The 20,785-nt window shown below is 36.2% G+C and overlaps 1 protein-coding gene across 1 annotated transcript in view; it reads right to left on the minus strand.

Annotated features, from left to right (window-relative positions):
- The window catches only part of WDR72 (WD repeat domain 72), a 105,334-nt gene extending 90,700 nt beyond the window's left edge, over positions 1-14,634 (minus strand). The window contains exons 1-8 of the mRNA XM_010147086.1: positions 14,482-14,634; positions 13,309-13,415; positions 10,327-10,405; positions 7,066-7,240; positions 6,437-6,513; positions 4,431-4,550; positions 2,429-2,574; positions 1,981-2,077 (exon numbers count right to left, since the gene is read on the minus strand). Coding sequence (XP_010145388.1) covers positions 1,981-2,077; positions 2,429-2,574; positions 4,431-4,550; positions 6,437-6,513; positions 7,066-7,240; positions 10,327-10,405; positions 13,309-13,415; positions 14,482-14,634 — 954 coding nt within the window. The remainder of the gene's footprint in view (positions 1-1,980; positions 2,078-2,428; positions 2,575-4,430; positions 4,551-6,436; positions 6,514-7,065; positions 7,241-10,326; positions 10,406-13,308; positions 13,416-14,481) is intronic.
- Between the last annotated feature and the right edge of the window lie 6,151 nt (positions 14,635-20,785).

Genomic DNA, 20,785 nt, shown 5'->3' on the forward strand with positions numbered 1-20,785 from the left:
CAGCAAATCCGGATTCTTTTTGCATGAAAGTAAACTGGGAAATGTGTTCAGGAGCACATACAAAAAAACCCAACACATCAAAAAACCCAAAAAGCATACCCTGTATTCTAGATGGTGCGGATGAAAGGTCATCAGCACAAACTGTTCAGTTCCACACATCACCTTTACTTAGACAGTGTAGACAGAGCTTGACTCTGTTTGCTCCTTCAAGGCATTTTAATAACATCCCCCCAGGTTGGACATAATTTATTTACAACACTGAAGTTTGGTAGTAAATTCCACAATAAGCAAGTGCATTATAATGTGGTTTCATTTATAATCTAAGAATGGAGATCCAAACGGATCATCACACAAGCAGTTTTGTTGTCTCACCAATCTGCTACAAAAATAATTATGGTAGTAAGGTACATCTTAAAACAGAAATATTAGAAAAGGGCAGGGGACATTTTTTTAAAATGCATGTTTGGAGGGAAGCATATATGAGCTTCCTAGAACTACTGTAACCCTATTATTTGCTAAGCCATATGTTTTGGCTATTTCTTTTCCCTCACAATATCTGACCTTTTGGCATCCTTCAGCAGTTATCCTATCTGATTTTAGATCACAGCGTTTGGGGGGAAAAGCTGAATGGCTTGTGCTATTGCCCTTCAACTGAAAATTAAATCTGTCAGGCTTCACAAGAATATGAAACAAAAATGCTTTCTAAGAGCCTATAGTTGTCAACAGAAAGAAAAAAGAAAACTAGAAAACCTCACACAGGTATATATTTGATGGTGTTTCTAGTCAGGTACAAATAAAAATCTGTCTCCCTTGTGTATCTTCAGAAACTGTCTAAAGACCTGACTGAGTTCTCATGCAAATACACATCAAACTAATGCAACCGCAGGCAGGAATTAAATCCACAACAACTGCTACTTCATAACCAGCATTAGCAATAAGACTTAGCAACAAAACCAAAACCAAAGCTACACTGAAAAAGCTGTTACATTTGTTTCGGTTCAATTTTTGCCATATAAGGATCCCTACAATTACTGAGGTTTTTCCTACTTCCTAATTCTAATCAATTTACTACTTTTTAAATCAGCTGGTTTTCCTTACCTATTTCTTTGTGGTTACACAAAACAATACTCAAAATTTGAGTCATGATGCAGGTTTTCCATCATAGCTGAGTCCACTTGAGCTACTTAGTCTAAGCAGTAACTTCTGAATTAGAAATTGGTGTGATGTGTCTGCTAAACATGAATCCTCAGTCAGACACATAGAGATCACCTACTTTGTTAGCTTCCTCTTTTCTTAACCACAGAGGCTTCTTCAAGCAGAGGCCACATTTATGAAGTCACATTTGTCTAATTTTATGCACTGTGGGTACTCTCAGTCTGCTCGCAGTGTAAGAAAGTTAGGCATGCGATTATGCCTCTGAAGGCTCATAAAAGTATTCTGGATAAAATATCAGAGATTAAAACTCCTTCAGTTTAGGATGGATACACATGGGAAACAGCCTATTTATGTAATTGCACTGAAACAGGGATACATTTCTTATTGAAACAGCAACTAACTTGCTTACAGTTTGTTTGTGGGTGGGATTTTTTGTTGTTTGTTTGGGTTTTTTTAAACTTGAAATCAGAAGTTTCTAAAGCTCTTTTAAGACCACATTTAACTTAAAAAATCCTTTTTTTTTTTTTACTAAAATTAGAAAAAAATCATTTCAACAATTAATGTATCTATAGCTGAAAATACAGGATTTTTTTTCCCCTCTGAAAAAGGTAAATATTGCCAGAAATTAAGAAAAAATATGCTATGAGCATCTCCAAGTTTGTAAGTAAAAATTTAGAAATGAAGGAATAAGTCTTACTCATTGCTTTCATAGAGCAATTACATCAAACTGAATTGAATTCAACAATTTTTTAGGGATCACTAAAGCAATTGCAAACAAATAGTGAATGAACTTTTGAAGCTCACTGTAAACCTTTATGAATTTACCTTATTTTCCTTCACACTAGTAAAGCAGAGTAAATGAGGATAAATAGTTTCTTTCAGCACCTTCCCATCAGCAGGATATATGCTTTTAGAAAGCCCGCTGCATAAAGTAAAAAAAAAAAAAGCTTTTGAAAGCAATTTTTTAGAAAGCAGAACAGTAACATTCAAGATTCACAAGTTCAATTAAAAGTTACCGAATAAGTAATTACAAGCGACTTTTTGAAATCACAGCACCAGCTGCCCAAGTTCTACATGGCTAATCTTATTCCTGTGTCCCCTGCTGTGTCGAACAAAGACTGAAGGCTGTCAAACTCAGGGTAAATCTTTGAGTGCCAAAGTGGTTTTGTTCTGGTTTTTGATCATTTGCAACATGCAGAGATTTTCCATAATAAACCTCCCAAAGTTCATCTTGTACCTGAACTTTTTGTGTGAATTTCCCATCTGAGCCCACCTGTTTAGCAGCTGGTAGATGTAACTGTGGCCATCTTCTGTCCAGATGATAAGTCTGTAAGCCGCTAGTACTTCTCCACCAGCAAAGCACTGACCACTTTTACAGAACTCGGTACAAAGCAAGGAGAAGTCACAATAATCATAGACCTAAACTCAAAAAAACAATAAAATATAAACAAACAGTATTGGCACATTCATTTTAACCCAGGCTGATTTTTGAGCAATAGCTCAATAAGTGGAACATCAGCTTGACTTTTTGGAGTTTGATTACGTCTTCTAAAGCAGTTTTCATACTATCAACCTACTGCAACCTCAGAATCAAACCCTGTGTTTTGAAGATAAACTGACAATTAGGAAAAGCAACATTAGAGGCTTGTTATAGTCAGGGATTTTGTATGGGATTTACTTTGTTTTGCCTTGCATTCATTACTAATATTTACTGTACTAATAATTTCTTAGAGGTAGGTAAGGAATTTAACACAAATTATATTGAAAATTGATAAAAGTTATAAATTGCTTCTGTCTGTATTCTTTAAAGCTGATCTGCTGGCATAATCACAGCATACATCTTAGCAAAGCAGATTTTCTTTCTTTTCTTCTTTGGGGAACAACAGAGATTTTTCTTTCTTGCTAATTAATTGAAAGCAAAGAACATATAATCCCCGTTGCTTGTAAGAATTATTCTCTCTCCCATCTCTAAAGCTGGTAAAAAATTCTGACTTACTTGCTTCCCCTGACTTTCTCATTTTAAGCTGAAAAAGGATATGACTAGGGCCATCTAAGTTATGGTCTACTTGTTCACATTCCTAGTGGCCTCATGGAGAGAATATTCATAGCCACATTTTTATCATTTATTCAGCATTTTATTATCTATTCTGAAATAGATTTCAGAATGAACATTTCTGTGAATTAGTTAATGAATATAAATTAGCTATGAATCATTTCTAGATAACCTGCTCTATATTTTCATTACTATAGAATTGGGTTAAGGAACCAATCTGGACACATATGAGTCTCTCCTATGTTACATATCACATACCTTTCTAATTAAGATCACCATTTATTTTAAAGCTGTATGTTTATTGAAACATTAAAGTGGAAAATCCAACATGACATATCCATAGCGCTACTTGAAGCAGTAAAATATAAGTATTCAAAAGCATAATGGAGGTATTTAAAGAAACGAGCAACCCTTGCAGAAAAACATTATAGGAATCAATAGAAAACTATGTATGTTACACAGATTTTTCCAGGAAAAGCCTATCCATGGAGTTTCTTTATAAATTATTTTGTATAGACTTTTTAAAATAGCCTAACATAAGTCTCAAGGATACTATATAACTGTATTATTCAAAGTTAACTCAAGTGTATGTGAAATTTCTACCCCCTGCCAACAGTAGTGGTGTTTGGATCAGGTATATATGCTGCACTAATAGGTCAAGATTATTCCAAGAGGGATGTCACAACACCAGGGGAAAAGAAATACAGAGTTTTTACAATACAGTTCAGTTTAAGTAAAATGTAAAATAAAATAATATATTTATGTCTTTATTTTCTTATAGCTACCAGTTATATAGTCTGGGGTCTTTAATTTTGCTGGCTTCTATTAGTGCAACCCAGGCTATTAACCCTGATGGAACAAAGGCCCCTAGTTCCCAAGGACTTGCCAGCTGTGATTACTGCTGTCATACTTAAAACAGTTTTTCTGCATCTTTGTCTCCTTTGGAAATGCACTGTGGAGTGGACTATAATGCACCCAGTGCTCCAAAGCTGACTAATACCTAAAGTAATTTTCCCCTTCCACCCAGCCACTTTAAATGTTAAACATTTAAAGCAGAAATACATTCATAAAAATAAACACTTTGCTTCAGTCAGGCAATAAAGATAAGCAGAGAAGTGCATTATTTTATCTGACAATTAGCGAACACATTCTTTACGCTGAGAATACATTAGCTTTTCGATATTATTTCACTGCAAAGAAAGTATAATGCTCAATAATGTACCTGCCAGCACGTGGAGGACACAACTAGAAGGAGCCTTTCTGTGTAAGCACAAAACCGTACTGCTTGACAATTAATACAATCCAGAGATTTTGATTCCTTCTCGTACACACTTTGTCTGTCCTTTACAGCACAGAGGAAAAAAAAAAGCTTTAAGATTTATTCCAGATATCCGAGCTTTTACTTTTAAGATAGAAATAAACCACTGAAAATAATTTTGTTATCCTACACTTTCAAAATGCAAAGCAACATATAATTCTTAATTGAAAGTGAGATGGGAAGACAGCAGGGTTCACTAGTACTGTGTAAAGAGAAGACACTCAGCACATGTCAGACCCTGATCTCACTTAAAATAGTCACAATGAATATGGAGAAGGGCTAAAGGCAAGTCATAGATAGCATCTGCTGTAATGAATATCTGTTAAGTATTCTTCAGTCAAAAAATAGCTACAACACATTTAAACAAACAGTGTAAGATTCAGAATGGCTGATGAATATTCTGCTTTCTCACTCATCCTTGTTGCAGCTAGGACAGCCTGAGACATATGGTGTTGTCATATGTCTTGCTTGAACTTAACACCTCTAAAAATTAGTGGAAAACTAATTCATTTCCTTAGATTTGTATTGCTGAATGTATGGATAGTTAAAAGGAAAAAAAAAGTGGTTTTCACCCATTTTGTGTGAATATCAGACTTAAAGGTCATCTTGCTCAAAATTATTGTATTAGCATTACCTTTATTATTGTCTGAAACACTGAAAATGGATGTGTTCTGTTTCAAAAGACACCACCAATATCAAAACATCTCAAAGAAGAGGTATGCTGGTCATGGAATCATGGCTATCAAACTGCAGACCATTCTTTCATACTGCATACCACACCTTGCAGATCCAAGTAATTCCAAATAAATCTAACAATATTTAAGAAAATACTGCTCTAAGATATGCGGTAACTGGATTGTTAATGACTCTGCATTCCCCCCTTCATAAAAGGCAGTCCCAGGCAGTAAAATGATGGCACCATACCACATATACTTGTCTGATGTCTGTAATCAGTTGTTACAGTCCCCAGAATTTCTACTGGGTGATGGTATTTTTAGCCCTAGGAAAGTTGAAGAGACACCACCCTTCAAAAAAAAAAAAAACCAAAAACCCCAAACACCCAAACATTGCAGATAAACCAAAAACCACATCACAAACACCAGCATGGTTTCAAATTTGGAAGAGACTCCTGAGGGCCCTGACCCTACCCATTAACAAGTAGTGCCAGGGCATGGTCAGCAGTTTGTCGAGTAACACAGTAATATATTACGAATGCTCAGAGAAGACTGTTGACATTTTGCCATTTCTGTTGGTGATTCATAGTACTTAGCTGTAAAACTGAAGCCCCTTTTTGAATTTAGCTATCCGAGTTAAATTCAAACACAAACGGTTTTATTCCAATTCCAACACTTGTATATGTCAAGTGACAGCTGCTGAGAATATTAATGCAGAAAAAGTTGCACAGAATAACCGTGTCTGAAGATGGAGAAATAGGGCACTTAACACAGCAAGAGTCTTTTCCAAGTGAAGACAGCATTGTGGGAGGCAGGCAGGAAAACAAAGTCTAAAAGACCATTTTGAAGAAAGTAACAAGGGTGAAGTGGGAGTACAAAGGTCGATTTTTAAGAGCTTTGGGTTTAAAGGAAGGCATGAAAGGGGTTCAAAGAATTGAGTGACATTATTAGGACAGAAGGAAAGCATTACAACTGCAGCATCATGGAATATGGAAAGACAGGAAGCCTGAGCATAAGACACTGCAGTTATCAAGGCAAGAGCTGTCCAATGGCCCAACTCATTTTAAGTAGAAATATGAGGATGTGTTTTCATAGTTTTGTGACATAATTATTCAATTCTGTATAATACATACCCAGAAGATTCTAATCTATTCATATTCTGCTTCCATGTATCCTTTGAGACAAATTCTATGTTCATTTTATCATTCAAACAGCTGTTTCACACCTCAAACTGACCTGTATGTTATTCAAGGATGAAGATAGGTCCCACACTTGAAGAACTCCAGTTACAGACACTGCAACCAATGAGTCTTCTGTGAAAAGTTAACAGTGAGACAGTCAACTTGAAAGCAAATCAGGGTGTCAAAAGAGAATCTTGGCACAGACACAGGTGTTCTGTATGTACCACACTAACAGGGATTCTGCAGGGCATTGCTTAAAGGACATTAATTTTACACAAAAATACGTAATTAGTGTAGAGAAATAGAAAACATGCAAAAAAATAGTGAATATTTTTTGTCCAATCAGATATATTTAAATAGAAGGCATGGAAAAGTGGTTTTGTGTGCTTAATTGCCCTGATATTACAGAATTAATTTCTACTTATATCCAAAAAATAAGCTGCTTACAGCCAGTATAGAGGCTAGTTGCTTTTTCTCTTTAAAAAAATGTATTAAATTAAACATGATCTACATTAAGACTATTAAAACCACCTTCTTAGGTACTGTCAATGACAGGTTAACATTTGTACATAACAGCTTTGTAAAACATGATTAGATTATTAAATCTATCAGGATTGTACTATCCATAAAGAAGTATTTTATCACTATTTAATTGGCTTACATAAATACGTCTACAATGTATACCTTGAATTCTTGCAGAGTGTACAATACACATGCAATTTATCCAATCAGAAGAGTGAGATGATGATAAAGTGTGAAGAACACCTAAAGTCTTAGCATCGATAATAAGAACATCTTGATATTCTCCACAACAAAGAAGCCAGCCTTCACCTGTCATTCGGAACGAGCAATGGTAATACTGTACAAGCGGAAAGACGACAGTCAGCATACAAAGCTTCACAAATGTGCACACATTTTTCACAATAAGCATGTCATACTTGGAATTGCAATCAACCCTTGCAGCATTACTAAAAATTTACCGCATATGCAAGACCATACACATTTTTGCTAGTGACAGAAGTGTTTCACATACATTTATAGCAATTTAGTATAGCCATTCAGCTTAGTAATAGGTGCTTTGTACTGAAAGAACTATCTGCCCTGCCTAAACATTAGGATTTTTGGAAACAATTGAGGTGTTAATTTTCATTATAAATTTGTAATGAGTTTGGGACTCAGAGGCCTCATCTCTCTCCAAACATATCATAAAACTTCAGTTACCAAGACTTACATAAACATAAAAAAAAAAGCCAGAAGAAAATGCAGAAGATACATAATAAATTTTCCATTATTTTCCAAGAAGAATTTCATAAGATCATCTTCATTATGACACCGAATGCCCTAGTGTTCAGACAATTCATTTCTTCTCAACAATCATGTAAAGAAAATAGACACATAGCAAAGTACTAAAGAACAGAGGCGTAGCACGACTATGAAGATTTTGTTTTGCTAGGTGTTTTATATGTGCGAGGAACTTGGCATTTTGTGTAATAATTGTGCACATATTTGCTAGAAATGGATAACCAGCCACCTGAAATCATATATAAAAGCAAAGAGTCTCCTTAAAGTAAAGGGAACAATCATGTAGTCAGAGGAAAATATCAGACACGCAAAATTTTGCCTCATTTACTACAGGTTCTCTCTACGTTCCATTTTGCCTAGATAATTCTTGGTCTATCACTCAACTAATTGAAGTCAGAAAGCAAAAGCAGCATAAACAACTGGGAATAGGATAAGTATTACCACAGGTATTATGAATTATCAGAGGCATAAATACTTAGCAGTAGGAACCATTTCTACAGCATAAATAACTGGGAATAGGATAAGTATTTAGGATAAGTATTACCACAGGTATTATGAATTATCAGAGGCATAAATACTTAGCAGTAGGAACCATTTCTAATTATTGTTACTCTTAAACTAGGCTGGAACTGGAAGATCTGTACAGTCAGTCAGTCCTCTGAGAAAATCCCACACTGGTAGATATCCACAAATGGTTAAGATCTGACCCTGGTGTTAAACTTCATTTCCAATGGTAAATATTCAGTTTGCACTGCTTGACATCTGCCATTTATAGCTGAATCATCTAAGTGAACAGAAGGAAACTACTGGACCCGATAGGTTAGTAGTTTAATTAAAACCTACTAAAGCATTAACTAAAAATAAAGCAACAATTATAAATGGTGATGCTATCAAAATCAGTGTGCACTAAACGTCCCAGACAGTTACATTCTGGAGGAAATTATACTCCCAGGTACTGCTATGCCACAGGCAATCATTCCCTGCAGAACAACAGCAAAACCTACAATAAAAACAAGAAAACACCACCATAATAAACAACCCCCAACCCCCCCCAAAAGAACTACAAAAAAAAAAGTCACTTATAAATATCTGAGAATTACTTTTTAAGTGTAGTTTCCCCCTCTCGTGACATCTATTCTTTTTCCCAAGAAAGTTTAGTTGTTAGATGTTCCTATTTTCCTTTAGCCATCTTGACCAAGGTATAAACAACAAGTCATTATCAAGCCAAAATCAGACTTATCTCACTTTTCCTAATAGAGAAGTAGTAATTTTCTGAAAGTATTTGCTTCTTCTTGAAGGATGAGAATAAAGATTCTGCCTCTGATCTTCACAATGAACTCCTGTCCCAGAACTCCTTCATAACTTGAACTATTAAAACCTAATTAAGCAATACCACAAAGCAGATGATACCACACTTCTATTTCACTATAACTGAGGCATTGTACTGTGTGTGTATATACACATATGTTAAAAGAATGTACGTGTATGAGCTTTAAACATATACACAAATAAAAAATAGACAATAACTTCTTAACAGTCTATGCTGCTATACATACACAAACCTACATGTATAAGCATTTATTAAGAAGTTATTCTTCTATAATTTTTATTTGGTAATTCACACAGCCTTTTTCTCTTCCTGTTATCATTAACAAATGTGTGAATTCATCACATCAACTAAAAGAGTCATGAAAAACAGTTTCTTCTGGAAGCTGTAGAAGATTTGAATTCTAAATTTGGCCATAGTTTAAATCACATGAGGCCTTAGACTTCACCATTTGGAGGCTTAGTTCCATCCTAAACTTCCACACCGAAGAAAAACAGCATTTTAATTAACCTAGGAGCCCTGAGCTGCTCTTCTGCTAATATATCCAGAAATAAGCCATCTCTGAATCAAATCCATATGTGCTGGGCTCGTCAATCATACACACATGTATTTCAAACACACCCTCACACTCAAACATTTAGATACTTGGTGTACCTGGATAGAGTTCAAAGCAGTCACTTGAAATTATCCGAAGTAATATTTAGAGCAATTTGGCCTCTGAAAATAAGTGCTCTGTCCCATGTTCTGCCATGAATCAAAGTGTATTTTTGGAAGTGGGGCAGAGCAATCTTTTGGAGGCCAGCAGTTAGGCATGAAAATCTTTTCAACGTTTACAAATAAGATTTTCAGCAGACCATCTCACAATGTTTGGCTACATGGCTTGTAGTTGTTAAAATATGTCACCAAACCCAACATTTAACTCACAATTTTCCATGCAATTTTAACACAGGGCTATAGCAAAGATTAAGACAGTTTCAACTTTGCTGCCCAGTGCCCAAAATTTAAAATAAGTACATAAGTACATAAGACTGTATTCCAGATATTTGCAGCTTAAGTTTGATTTGATTAAGAAGTTCAGAGGAATACACATCTCAGTTCTTTTCTTAAAAGGAGGTCAAAAAAAGAAAAAATAACAGATGTAAAGCTACTTATAGTTCAAGTTTTTGATTTTGGGTTTGGTTTTTTTTTTTTCCCCCTCCTATTAAGTAAGTTAGGAGCTATACATTTAAAATTGTATGTGCCTGAAAAATGTGTTAATAAAGCAAAACTTTCCTTGTAATTAACAGAGATATTAGATGAAAAGTTACTATACTTACATAGATTGCTGTATGCCTATACGGAAGCTTTGCCTTCTCAATGCAATGTCCACTAGTGACATTCCAAACACACATCTCCCTGCCAAAGATAACTTTATATTATTCTCTGTCATTTCCACTCAATTGGCTGGAATAATTTTGTGTCACTAAGTTTTTCTTTAGTGCTGTATGTACGTGCAGTCTGGTCGTTTATGTGGCTTTTTGTTACAGATTACTGGGTAAGAAAACGTTGTGGTGATTAGCAGGGAATGACATACAGTATCTGTTTCTTTTTGTTTAGGTAATTACACCCTGCTGCCTTACAGCAAACCTGACTTTAAGGCCAACCCTGATCTACAACAAATTGTAGGTGTACTGCCATTACAGCTCGTCAACACGTCACTGTAACTATCTGTCGCTGAAACTACATCCTCCTGAAAATGATTTATTTCACTGAACTTAAACCACACGTTTTGAAAAACATAATGCATCTTCTGCCGCAGACTTCAGCTCTTGGGAAACCCAACTTCTGTTAAGAAGAAACACTGCCACCATGAGGCTGTTAGCACAACATTCTAGCTACCCTTAGTTAACAGTTAAAGCTGATGTTTGAGGAAGACGGGTTAGATAGTCTTCCTCATCCAAACATTATTCAACATGCTATGGGAGACGAATACAACAGAAATACAATCAAACTGAATGTTGTAAATGAGGTTAAGAGGCATGTTGTCATAGTTCAGTGATTCAACATTAAACATTAACTCTTTTACATTTTATTTAAACTGCCAGCATTATTTCCACAGTTGAAACAATCATTTTATGATTTCTGAAATTACACTAAGACATGCTTTGTATGTGGACTTAAATAACACAGTATTTTATTATATCAGAAGTACTAGCAATTTACAGTCTAATCTATGCATTTTCACATTTTTTGATAATCTAAAAATATTTTTATATTTTTCAGCTGAGCAAGAGTAGTGAAATCTATATCTGTATCTATGCATCTGCAGTGTAGCATCAGCGTCAGTAGGCCAAAAGGCATAACTTAAACAGAATGCTCACGCTGTTGGTTAAACACTTCAAGGCTGTAATTTGTCCTTGTTTATATCAGAATGACAATTAAAGTAACATAACTAAAACAATAAAGTTGATACATACATGCAAACATCCACAGATGAGAAAATAACATTTAGCTTCTGCATGTTGCACTTAATTTACTATGTGTGCTAAGAAAGGAGTGATACCACATGTTGACAAACCTGTCTTACAGCATACGCTATATGCATGCACAGGACATCAGTGAACTTCTGAATCATTATGGGTTTATTTACTGACTTCCATATAAAAAGCACAAAAATACTATTCAATACTCAACCTTTCAGGGTAAGTCAGGTATACAAACACATAAGAGATGCTGAAGAGGGATGGAGGTAGAGTATCATCTTCCATTCTATTTCTTCCACTCTCCGTACAAGGAGATGGAAGATCAAAAATGGCAGAAGTGAATGATTCACAAACCAGAAAATGCAGTTCGACAAACCCTGCATCTCCTGAAGCTGAGGCTTCCTATTTGTAGTTATCTCAACTTCATGTCGCAGCCTTCCAGTGATCAGTGATGGATTCTTTGCCCTTATGTAATACAGATGAGACATCAGCAGTAATTTGGTAAAAGTGAACATTGAAAGGGGCCAGAAGACTATTCAGTCCTACCTATACACAAACCAAGCCAGCCTGATGATCCCTTCAGTAGCAGAATCTTTAAGATGTGACCATCTCTCTGTATGGTAAATCTATAGCACAAGCCTTATTTGTTTCTTAATGCTTTTCACCCCAGCTTTTTGGAAGTGCAGTAGATTTTAATCGCAATATGATCTAGAAACAGTACTGCACTAACAGAACTCCAGAATTAAGTTGGAAAATAGTTTCACCTCTAAAACTTTGACTAGCATTGTCAGAGGCCAACACACAACTTGTTCTGTAGACTTCTCACACTCCTTTCTCCACAAAACAATCAGAACTATTTACTAGTCCTATCTGTCCAGTGGGCTAGTCTAACCTTTGGAGATTAAGAAGCCTGAACCAGTTTGTTCAAGTTATCTCTTTCTTGTATACTCATGATTGAGAGAATCAGAGTTCCTAGCAGCTGAAAAGGATAAACAAGCTCCTCAGTGAGAATGTAGTAGCCTTAACATGCTGGAAGGTGTGACTTGAAGAAAGGCAATTGACAGGAACTCCTCATGGGAAGAGGTTTTAACAGAGCTGTCCCGTTAAGTGCAAAAGATGAACCCCACACCAGGAGAATATCGTTAAGCAGCAAGGCAGGATTGTTTAAGGACCACCCTTCAGGAAGTAAGAAGCTAGGACAAACTACTTTCAAGAACTGAATTCCTGAACAGACAGGCTTCAGACCCCAGCTGAAAAGATTATCAAACATTCAGAGACAAATTCTGGGATGCTAACCTATCAGAACAGCAGAAATTAAGTTTGATTCAAGCGACCGGCCTGGTTATATCAGGAGAAGAGCTGCGAGATCAGGAGCTACTTAAAAGGATGTGTTCCAGAAGAGCAAGTCAGATTTAAGCAAAGCCAAGGAACATATATGCCTTTTATTCAAGTACAGTCTTTTCTGTGCTTCTATATGTACTCAAGTACGTATAGCAAGTGTAACCTGGGCCAAAGTAAATTAGGCTCTTGTACTGATTCAAGTCTCAAGAGTGAACTCAGGAAAGAACACAAAAGAGTACCATGGTATTAAAATACTTCTGAACCTGCTCATTCCTTCCAATAGCCTACCTGACCCTCTGAACAATTCATTCTCCCAACTGCTAACTGGATATCTGAAACATAATAATAATACAGTCATTACCTGAAGTAGCTGCTATCCTTTTCATATCATGAAAGAAGTGGATTAAAAGCCTTCTGCTAAATGCAGGATCTGACCTACATCTACCATACATTTAATGATTTAATAAATTAATAATTGAATATTCAGTTACCTACCCATTTTCAGTAGCACTTACTACATACGGCTGTTTCTCAAACTCTCTTGCTTTTGCCAAACAAGTTACAGAAGCAGTATGGCCAAAGAGAATTTCTTTAGATGAAATCTAGGAGAATAATACAATGGTTTAACTTAAACATAATATTGTCTGTATAAACTAAGATGTAAAAGCTAGAGAATTCTTTAATAACATTTACAAGTAGTATATAAAACAGATTGACATTTACTCCTATGTTCTTCAGTCATGTTTCTCGAATGTACAAAGATGTGGATGGATTATGTAGTCTGCATAAAGTACATTATTTGTATTCACTGTAGTCTAAAAATTGCACCTTTGGAAGAATTTATGGAGCATCAAATGTTATTCTGCACATTGCCTGTTTTATATCTGTGGCCTTCACCCTACGGTATGCAGCAAGAGTGGCAGAGTGAAGTAAGGAATTGATATAGCGAAGCTCTTAAGCATGTGTTTCATACACCTTTTTTAAATAATCCTCTTGTTTAGCTTCACTGCACGCGAAGACCTTAATGGAAAAACGTAGCCCCATAAAAGTGCAAACTAAAGTTTCAAGCTACATTTGAGCACAAATGGAGCAGCCAAGTCCAAGTAGAACCATAGTTCAAAGAACACAGGATAAAAAATTGGAACTGCTTTGACTCAGGAAAATAAAGAAATAATCAAAGCAGTAGTAGTAATATGACAGGAGATTTGCAGCTTAATTATAAAAAAAAAAAGGTACTTTATCTTCTTCCAACTTCATGCAAATTTATTTATTGTTAACGTGGTAGAGAGCTCTGGCTTTATAAATTGATGTTTTGTCCTTAAATTACAGGCCATGCTCAGCCAGTGACTGAAAAGAAAAAGTCTTTACAAGATAGGAGTCATGATAATTGTGCATGATGACTTGCTGTCATTACTCACAGTACAGAATCTCAAATTATAATCCACAGGTCATAATAATCTATGAAAAAAATTCCAAAGTCTGCAAATAACTGCTTGCTCATATAGGTATTTCAATACTTTTTCTTCATGAGTTTCCTATAACAAATATCACACACTACCTTTAAACCTTAATCTAAGTAAGTGCAAATCTGGATAATCCCACTGCTAATAATAAAAGACAAAACCCCAATCCATCTATTTGGCAGACTGTAGCACAGTGGAGACAAACCTTTAATTCTGATGAAAGATTCCAGAGACATATTTGTCCTTCTTGACTTCCCGTAACTATAGTCTGTTGGTCATCTGTAATCATAATAGCAGTGATGCTGTGAGGGGGAGCTATTTTCCCCCACACTGCCACGGCCTGTACTGATATCTTCATAGTCAGCACCTGAAAACAGAAACAAGTCATGATGATTTTAAGTAACATGAAACATAACAAAAAACAGCTTAAAAAACCAAAAGGCCTGAAGATCAAGATCTGAAAAGGAGAGGTACAAAATACTGCTGAAAAAAGTTGATGAGGCATTGAAAACTTTTCTAGCTGTTGCCAGCTTCACACTAACACTTTCATTAAGAGACCTATCTACTAAATAGCTTAAACATGCAGCAGGACAGTGATGTGCCACAATTTTAAATCTTGGCTGTATTAAACAGAACAGGAGTTATCACAACACTGCAGTATCAGCAACAGGAGTCATGTGCTGCCCCACACAACCTGGCTTAGCTTGGATGGGCCCATGTCACACTGTCTTCTTCCTAATTTTGGTTAGTGGAATATACTATGACTCCCTTGCTCCCTCCAAGCTGCTCATTCTCAGCAGCTCTGCTACTGGAGCATGGAGATAGCACAGGAGCAGGGTATCAATAAAGAGTCTGTGGTTCCGAAGAGGATAAGGCAAGAGAAAAAGATTATAGGGCTGGAGGTTGAGAACAGGTGGTGGGTCAGGAACAGAGAGGAATGAAGCCCAGGGCTGCAGAGCATTATGCTCTCAACCAGCATCTCCTAAAGACAAGACTCAAAAGAAAGGTGGAGGCAGAGATACAAGCTGGGAAAGAGGGAGAGGAGCAGCAGATTGAGTCCGTTCTAACAAGAGTCCCTCGTCCAAAAAGTTTATCATATAATAAACTCTAGTCATTAGTGCAGAAAATTGAATTAACAATCTATATTGAATTAATAAGATCATTAAATCAATATAGATTCTTATTAACTGCATTTCCAGGAAACTATTTCAGTTTCTGTTCAAGTGTCAGTACTTACAAAATATCCTAAAATCCTCCTTATTACAGAAGTTCTGTTTTGCTTGTTTATGAATTTGATGCCTGTTCCTTTCAAAACCACCTCTACTTGCTAGCTGGATTCTGTGTTTGTTTTGCTTCAAACAAAAGCTTTGAAAAATCTTTGTCACCTCAAGCCTTCTTTCACATCGTTTGCTGTTCAAATTCCCATGTTCATGTCTAGCATATTTCTGGAGTGTTCCCAGCGATACTTTCAAAATGAAAAAATAGTGTCTGACTATAAATAATTTGGCTCTTACATAGTCAACTGACCTAAAAAAAAAAAATCCACCTATGTCCTGCTGTTAAGATTTTTCACGGACCTAGTAATGCACTCAACAGGTATGTCTCCTTTGGGTTAACTTATGAGAAAAGGGTTGGTTGCTAAAATCACAGATGAACAGTATCTTTAGCATGAATGTCTTTACATTAAAGAGCCCTACAGTAAGCTGCCAGCATCTACCTTAGCCTAAATGCAAACAATTCCCATATATACAAGTCAGCTGTATCAAAACTCCTAAATTATTGAGATACAACAGCCTCCAGCACTCCTTCCCTATATCCTGTGATGGTTATTCTCTCCTTCATTTTTCCAGAAGGCCTGCACAGATACTTCTGAAGCAAATGCCAGAAGATTGTTATCTGCATCTAGCTGTTGCCAGAGATGGAGAAAGATACGAAGTTGACTTGTGCCTATGAAGTGTCTCCTCTGAAAACTGGGATTCCCAAACTTCACCGAGGGCAATTTTGACTACCACCAGCATGGAAAGACATCCGAGATATTGGCAACATCAAAAATGTTTGCACACATCAACATGTTATTCCCAAGCATGAATGAACAAGAAGAAACAGAACGCAAGATCTTCAGATGCACCATTGCCTAGGGTCACCTAAACAAACAAGTCTTTTAATTATTCTTTTCAGTACATTGTATGTCACCTACTTTTTATGCAAACAGCAATAATACCATCAAAGATATACTTCACAGCAGCTGCTTTGCAGCCACTAAGGTGTGCAACCTTATTTGTCCTAGATTATCAAGATCCTGCCACACAACTTCAGCCAGAATATCAGAGGCAGAGGAAGAAGAATCTGAGAAAAAGTTGAGGTCAAGAGTTTATTAGGCTAAATCACATTTAGCTTCATTTTAAAGCTCTTAGTGGGCATATCACAAAATATTGAGAGGTGTTACTGTTCTCAGTTTTAGAATTTGACTTTTCAAAAACATATCTTTTAAATCTCTGGTCATACAAAATATTACACTTACTGGTGGAACACTGAAGTCTCTTTCTCTTCCAGTTTATGCCCTGAAATGGAAGTTGTTCTAGCAAAACTCTAAAGATATATATTTAGGTATCAGCTAAACAAAAGAGCAGGGCTTATAAAATGGTGGCTGCCAAGTTAGTATTTTGATAAGCCAAATACAGAGTCTTTAAAAAGCATTTTCTTGCATATCATGTAGTCATTTATACTTGTGCCATGGGAGTGTTCAATTAATGTAAAACACCGTAAGGCAGCAGAATTCAGGTTTGTACTGCATTGAATATGAAGTCATAAATTACATTTTCTTGTAAAAGAAGCAGAGAATCAAGATCAATATTCTTTGCAGAAGACCTACTGCTGAGCAACTGATGAGAACAGAACTCGAAGACAATCAGCCGAAGTTAAATACTAAACAAATTGATAGATCATCTATACATTAACAAATTCGATTTGCACACATTTCCTTTAGATCTCTATGCATGTCATGAATTAATAAACAGCTACTACTACAGGCAAAACATTGGTTATATAGGAGAATTAATTTAGACTGAAACACTACAAGAACATTTTGCACTTTTTCATTTATATTACAACTGAAGTGTAAGAGAAATATGAAACAGGAGGTATAGGAACTTCCATGTTAATTAAGAGTCCTTAACTTTTTCTCTTGCTTCTTGGCTAACTTTTTTTGTTGGTGTTGAAGACATCTGTAAGCACAAGTATTTTACATCAAAGCTCTGCTAAGAATACCTTCACTTCCCTAGAAATACTGCTACTCACATGCACATATCCGCATTTTGTCTGACAATATTTAGCTTTAGCAAATCTATTTAGTTATGCTGATGGCACCTAGAGTAATTTTTTTTTTAAATAATAAGAATAAAAAAGCCCAACACCAACAGATCTTTATCATACTGTTCCTTTAAAAAAAAAAAAAGAGGTAGAAGCTGTTTCCACAAAGTCAAATACTGCCCAAGGCATACCTGAGCTGCATGGAGCTTATCAGCACATGTCAAATTCCTCCAGCTCTGCCCACTCAAGCATGTCTAATTCACAGTATTAACCCGTAATTCAACTTTAAATCAAGTTCCTCAGTCCTAGTCCCCATTTCTCCCTGCTTACAACCTAATAAACATCTTTCTTGGGCCTGCCCTTACTGCCACACTGCCAAAAGAACTCTCATGAAAGTAAAGAAAAAAATTCCCTGTTCTTAGTTAAAACCATACCAGTGTTCATCCCACCACTAACTTGTCACATGTCTACCATCTTTTCTACTTTTATGAACACTTTTCATGCTGAAACCATATCACAAACCTCTGTTAACTTGGAAAACTATGCCAATTTGCACAGCTTCAAGGACTTTGGCTGTACTCCTTTTGCAACCTCAGACCATTTGTACAGTATCAAAGTTTCATTTGGAAAGCCAAGTACAACACCTTTTATTCTACAGAAGCTGTAAGGTATTTAAAAGCCTAGTCAAGAGTTTTAAAGGGCCAGAGAGCAGGAAGTGACCTTGAATATGACCTTGAATACCTTTTTAAGCACATATTAACACAACGGCTTTTCCCTATTTCCTTTTTGACTGGCACTGGTCATGTGATTTGAAGTGAAAAAATCTGGGTTCTGTTGTGTACCCACTGAAGTCCACAGCTCACATTCCCTGTTGGTCCTTGCATTTACATGCAGAGTTTGCTGAAAAGTATAAAGGAAGCTTTCCAGTATGAAACATCCTGAACAACATTAAACGTAACGACAGTTATAAAAATCACAACCCTTGATAAAGAAAATAACCTGGTTTTTAAATTACCTCAGAAGTCACCAATTATCACATACTTCAAGGTCCTTACAACTAGGAACTGAACTTCCCAGAAACCTAATCTCAAAATGTTCTCAAAATAAAACACTGGTTGCAACAGAAAAGTCCTTCCCATAGCCATAGCAACAACTACCCAACAGGAATTTAAAGAAGGAGAAAAGACTGTACAACGAAAGATCACCACACACTTATCAGTCAATCGGGAAAAAAAAAAAAAACACACAAGAAAAACCCCACAACTTTCCTGAATTTTTATTCATACTCACTTCACATTTCCTGTGCATCCTAAACTAGCAGTACAAGATCAGTTGCTTCAAAAGTCTAGTTAGATATCTGGCAATTAGTGCAGGCACAAAAAAAAAATGCAGAAATTTGCTTACCTTCCAGAAATATTAATGGATTAACAGCATTTAATTGTTTGTGTTGGATTAAAAATACAAATATTTGAAAGCAACAATGAAACAGTAAGATGGACCAAAATTATTTGACAGTTATATAAGGGCAGAATAAGTTCAGCAAAATACTATTTGCCCAGGCTTTAGTATTCTTGATGGCCAAGTAAAATTGTGTTAAGTTCCCTACTTACTGCTTTAGAGTCATCATTGCAGTAAAGTGTTAGGAAGTAAATTTTATGCAGAGCCAGGTTTTCATGACAAATTCCTAAGGTTTGTTTTCCTAACTTGTTTCATTCTCCTATTCCTGACTATTCTTTGGCTTTATCTGATGTTCTTCTCTGTCTATATAAGAAAATAAACATGCTACTGATATATTTTGTACTATTAGTAAAAAGCTAATTATTTTTCTTAAAACCAGCTTTGACTTCCAGTCTACTGATCCATTCTATGTCGCTTTCATAACTTTCTCATTTTACTTCATGATGCAAATCTTTCACTTTCCTTAAGGATGTTGTACATTTTGTCTGGTAGTCACAGACTGGTTTCGGTTGGAAGGGACCTTAAAGACCATCTACTTCCAACCCCCCTGCCACGGGCAGGGACACCTTCCACTAGACCAGGTTGCTCAAAGCCTCATCCGGCCTGGCCTTGAACACTTCCAGGGATGGGGCATCCACAGCTTCTCTGGGAAACCTGTGCCAGTGCCTCACTACCCTCTCCGGGAAGAGATCAACAAATATATAATCTTTCCCAAATTAAAAGAATTATATCCGTCCACTGTCCACAATATATTTATTCCTCTCAGATGGACTTGCTATAAATCAAATATATTGCATTTACAAAATACTTGGCAGCAGTATCTGAAGTACAAAATCCAAAGATATAGAAATGACAGTGCTGTCTTTGTAAGCCTGGAGATGTACTGTATGCTGACAATGCTGCTCACAGATTTGCTATTTATATAAGCTGCTATTCAGAAGCCTATTTTTTCCATGAATCTGAAAATACAGGTCAACAACACTTTGCAATTTGTGAAGCAGCAGGCTACATGGACATTTGTATAAGTGTGAGCAATGGAATAAATTAGAAGAGAGAACTACAATGCTGAGAAAGATGCTGAACAGAAATGGAAATAGAATGGAGATACAGAGGCTACAGGGAAGAAGGCAGGGTGTGTAATATAGTAGAAGGAAAAGAGATATATGAGGCTAGGTAAGTGAAAAGGGAATGATTAAAAAAAAGGATTCTTAAGACAAGACAAAGGTAACAAGAAGACATTTGAAGTGATTAGTAGTAAAAAGTAAGACAATGAAAGATTTAGCAAGAGATTTTTTTTTTAAATATAATTACCTAGTTCGTATTTACCACATAACAAAAGAGAACTAATAACTGGCTCCCTTAAGACACAGAGTCTGTTTTCTGTGCGTACAGAGGCAAAAGTGTTTCTAAATTTTGAATATTTTAATTAATATATTTAACCAGATAGTAAGCAACAATCAAAACACTCCAGTAATCAACATATCTAACTTATGTCCTGCTTCCTCTTGCTTTAACACATGCTGCCAGAATCCCCAGTATTACACAGCTTTTCCTCTACTTTGGTTGCAGCTCCATCCTGGAGACCCTGCCTGCCACCGCACTTCCAGTTTCAGATTTAATGGGACTTCCCTCGAGACCTGTCAGGGCTACACCCTAATCGGCTGGAGGAATCACTGTTGAGTGACACCCAGATCTCCCCTGGGGTGTGAACGTACTGCTTCTGCAGTCCGAGGGAGCAAGAG

The sequence above is a fragment of the Eurypyga helias genome, unplaced genomic scaffold (genome assembly GCF_000690775.1).
Source record: "Eurypyga helias isolate BGI_N326 unplaced genomic scaffold, ASM69077v1 scaffold2810, whole genome shotgun sequence".
Taxonomy (NCBI): Eukaryota; Metazoa; Chordata; class Aves; order Eurypygiformes; family Eurypygidae; genus Eurypyga; species Eurypyga helias.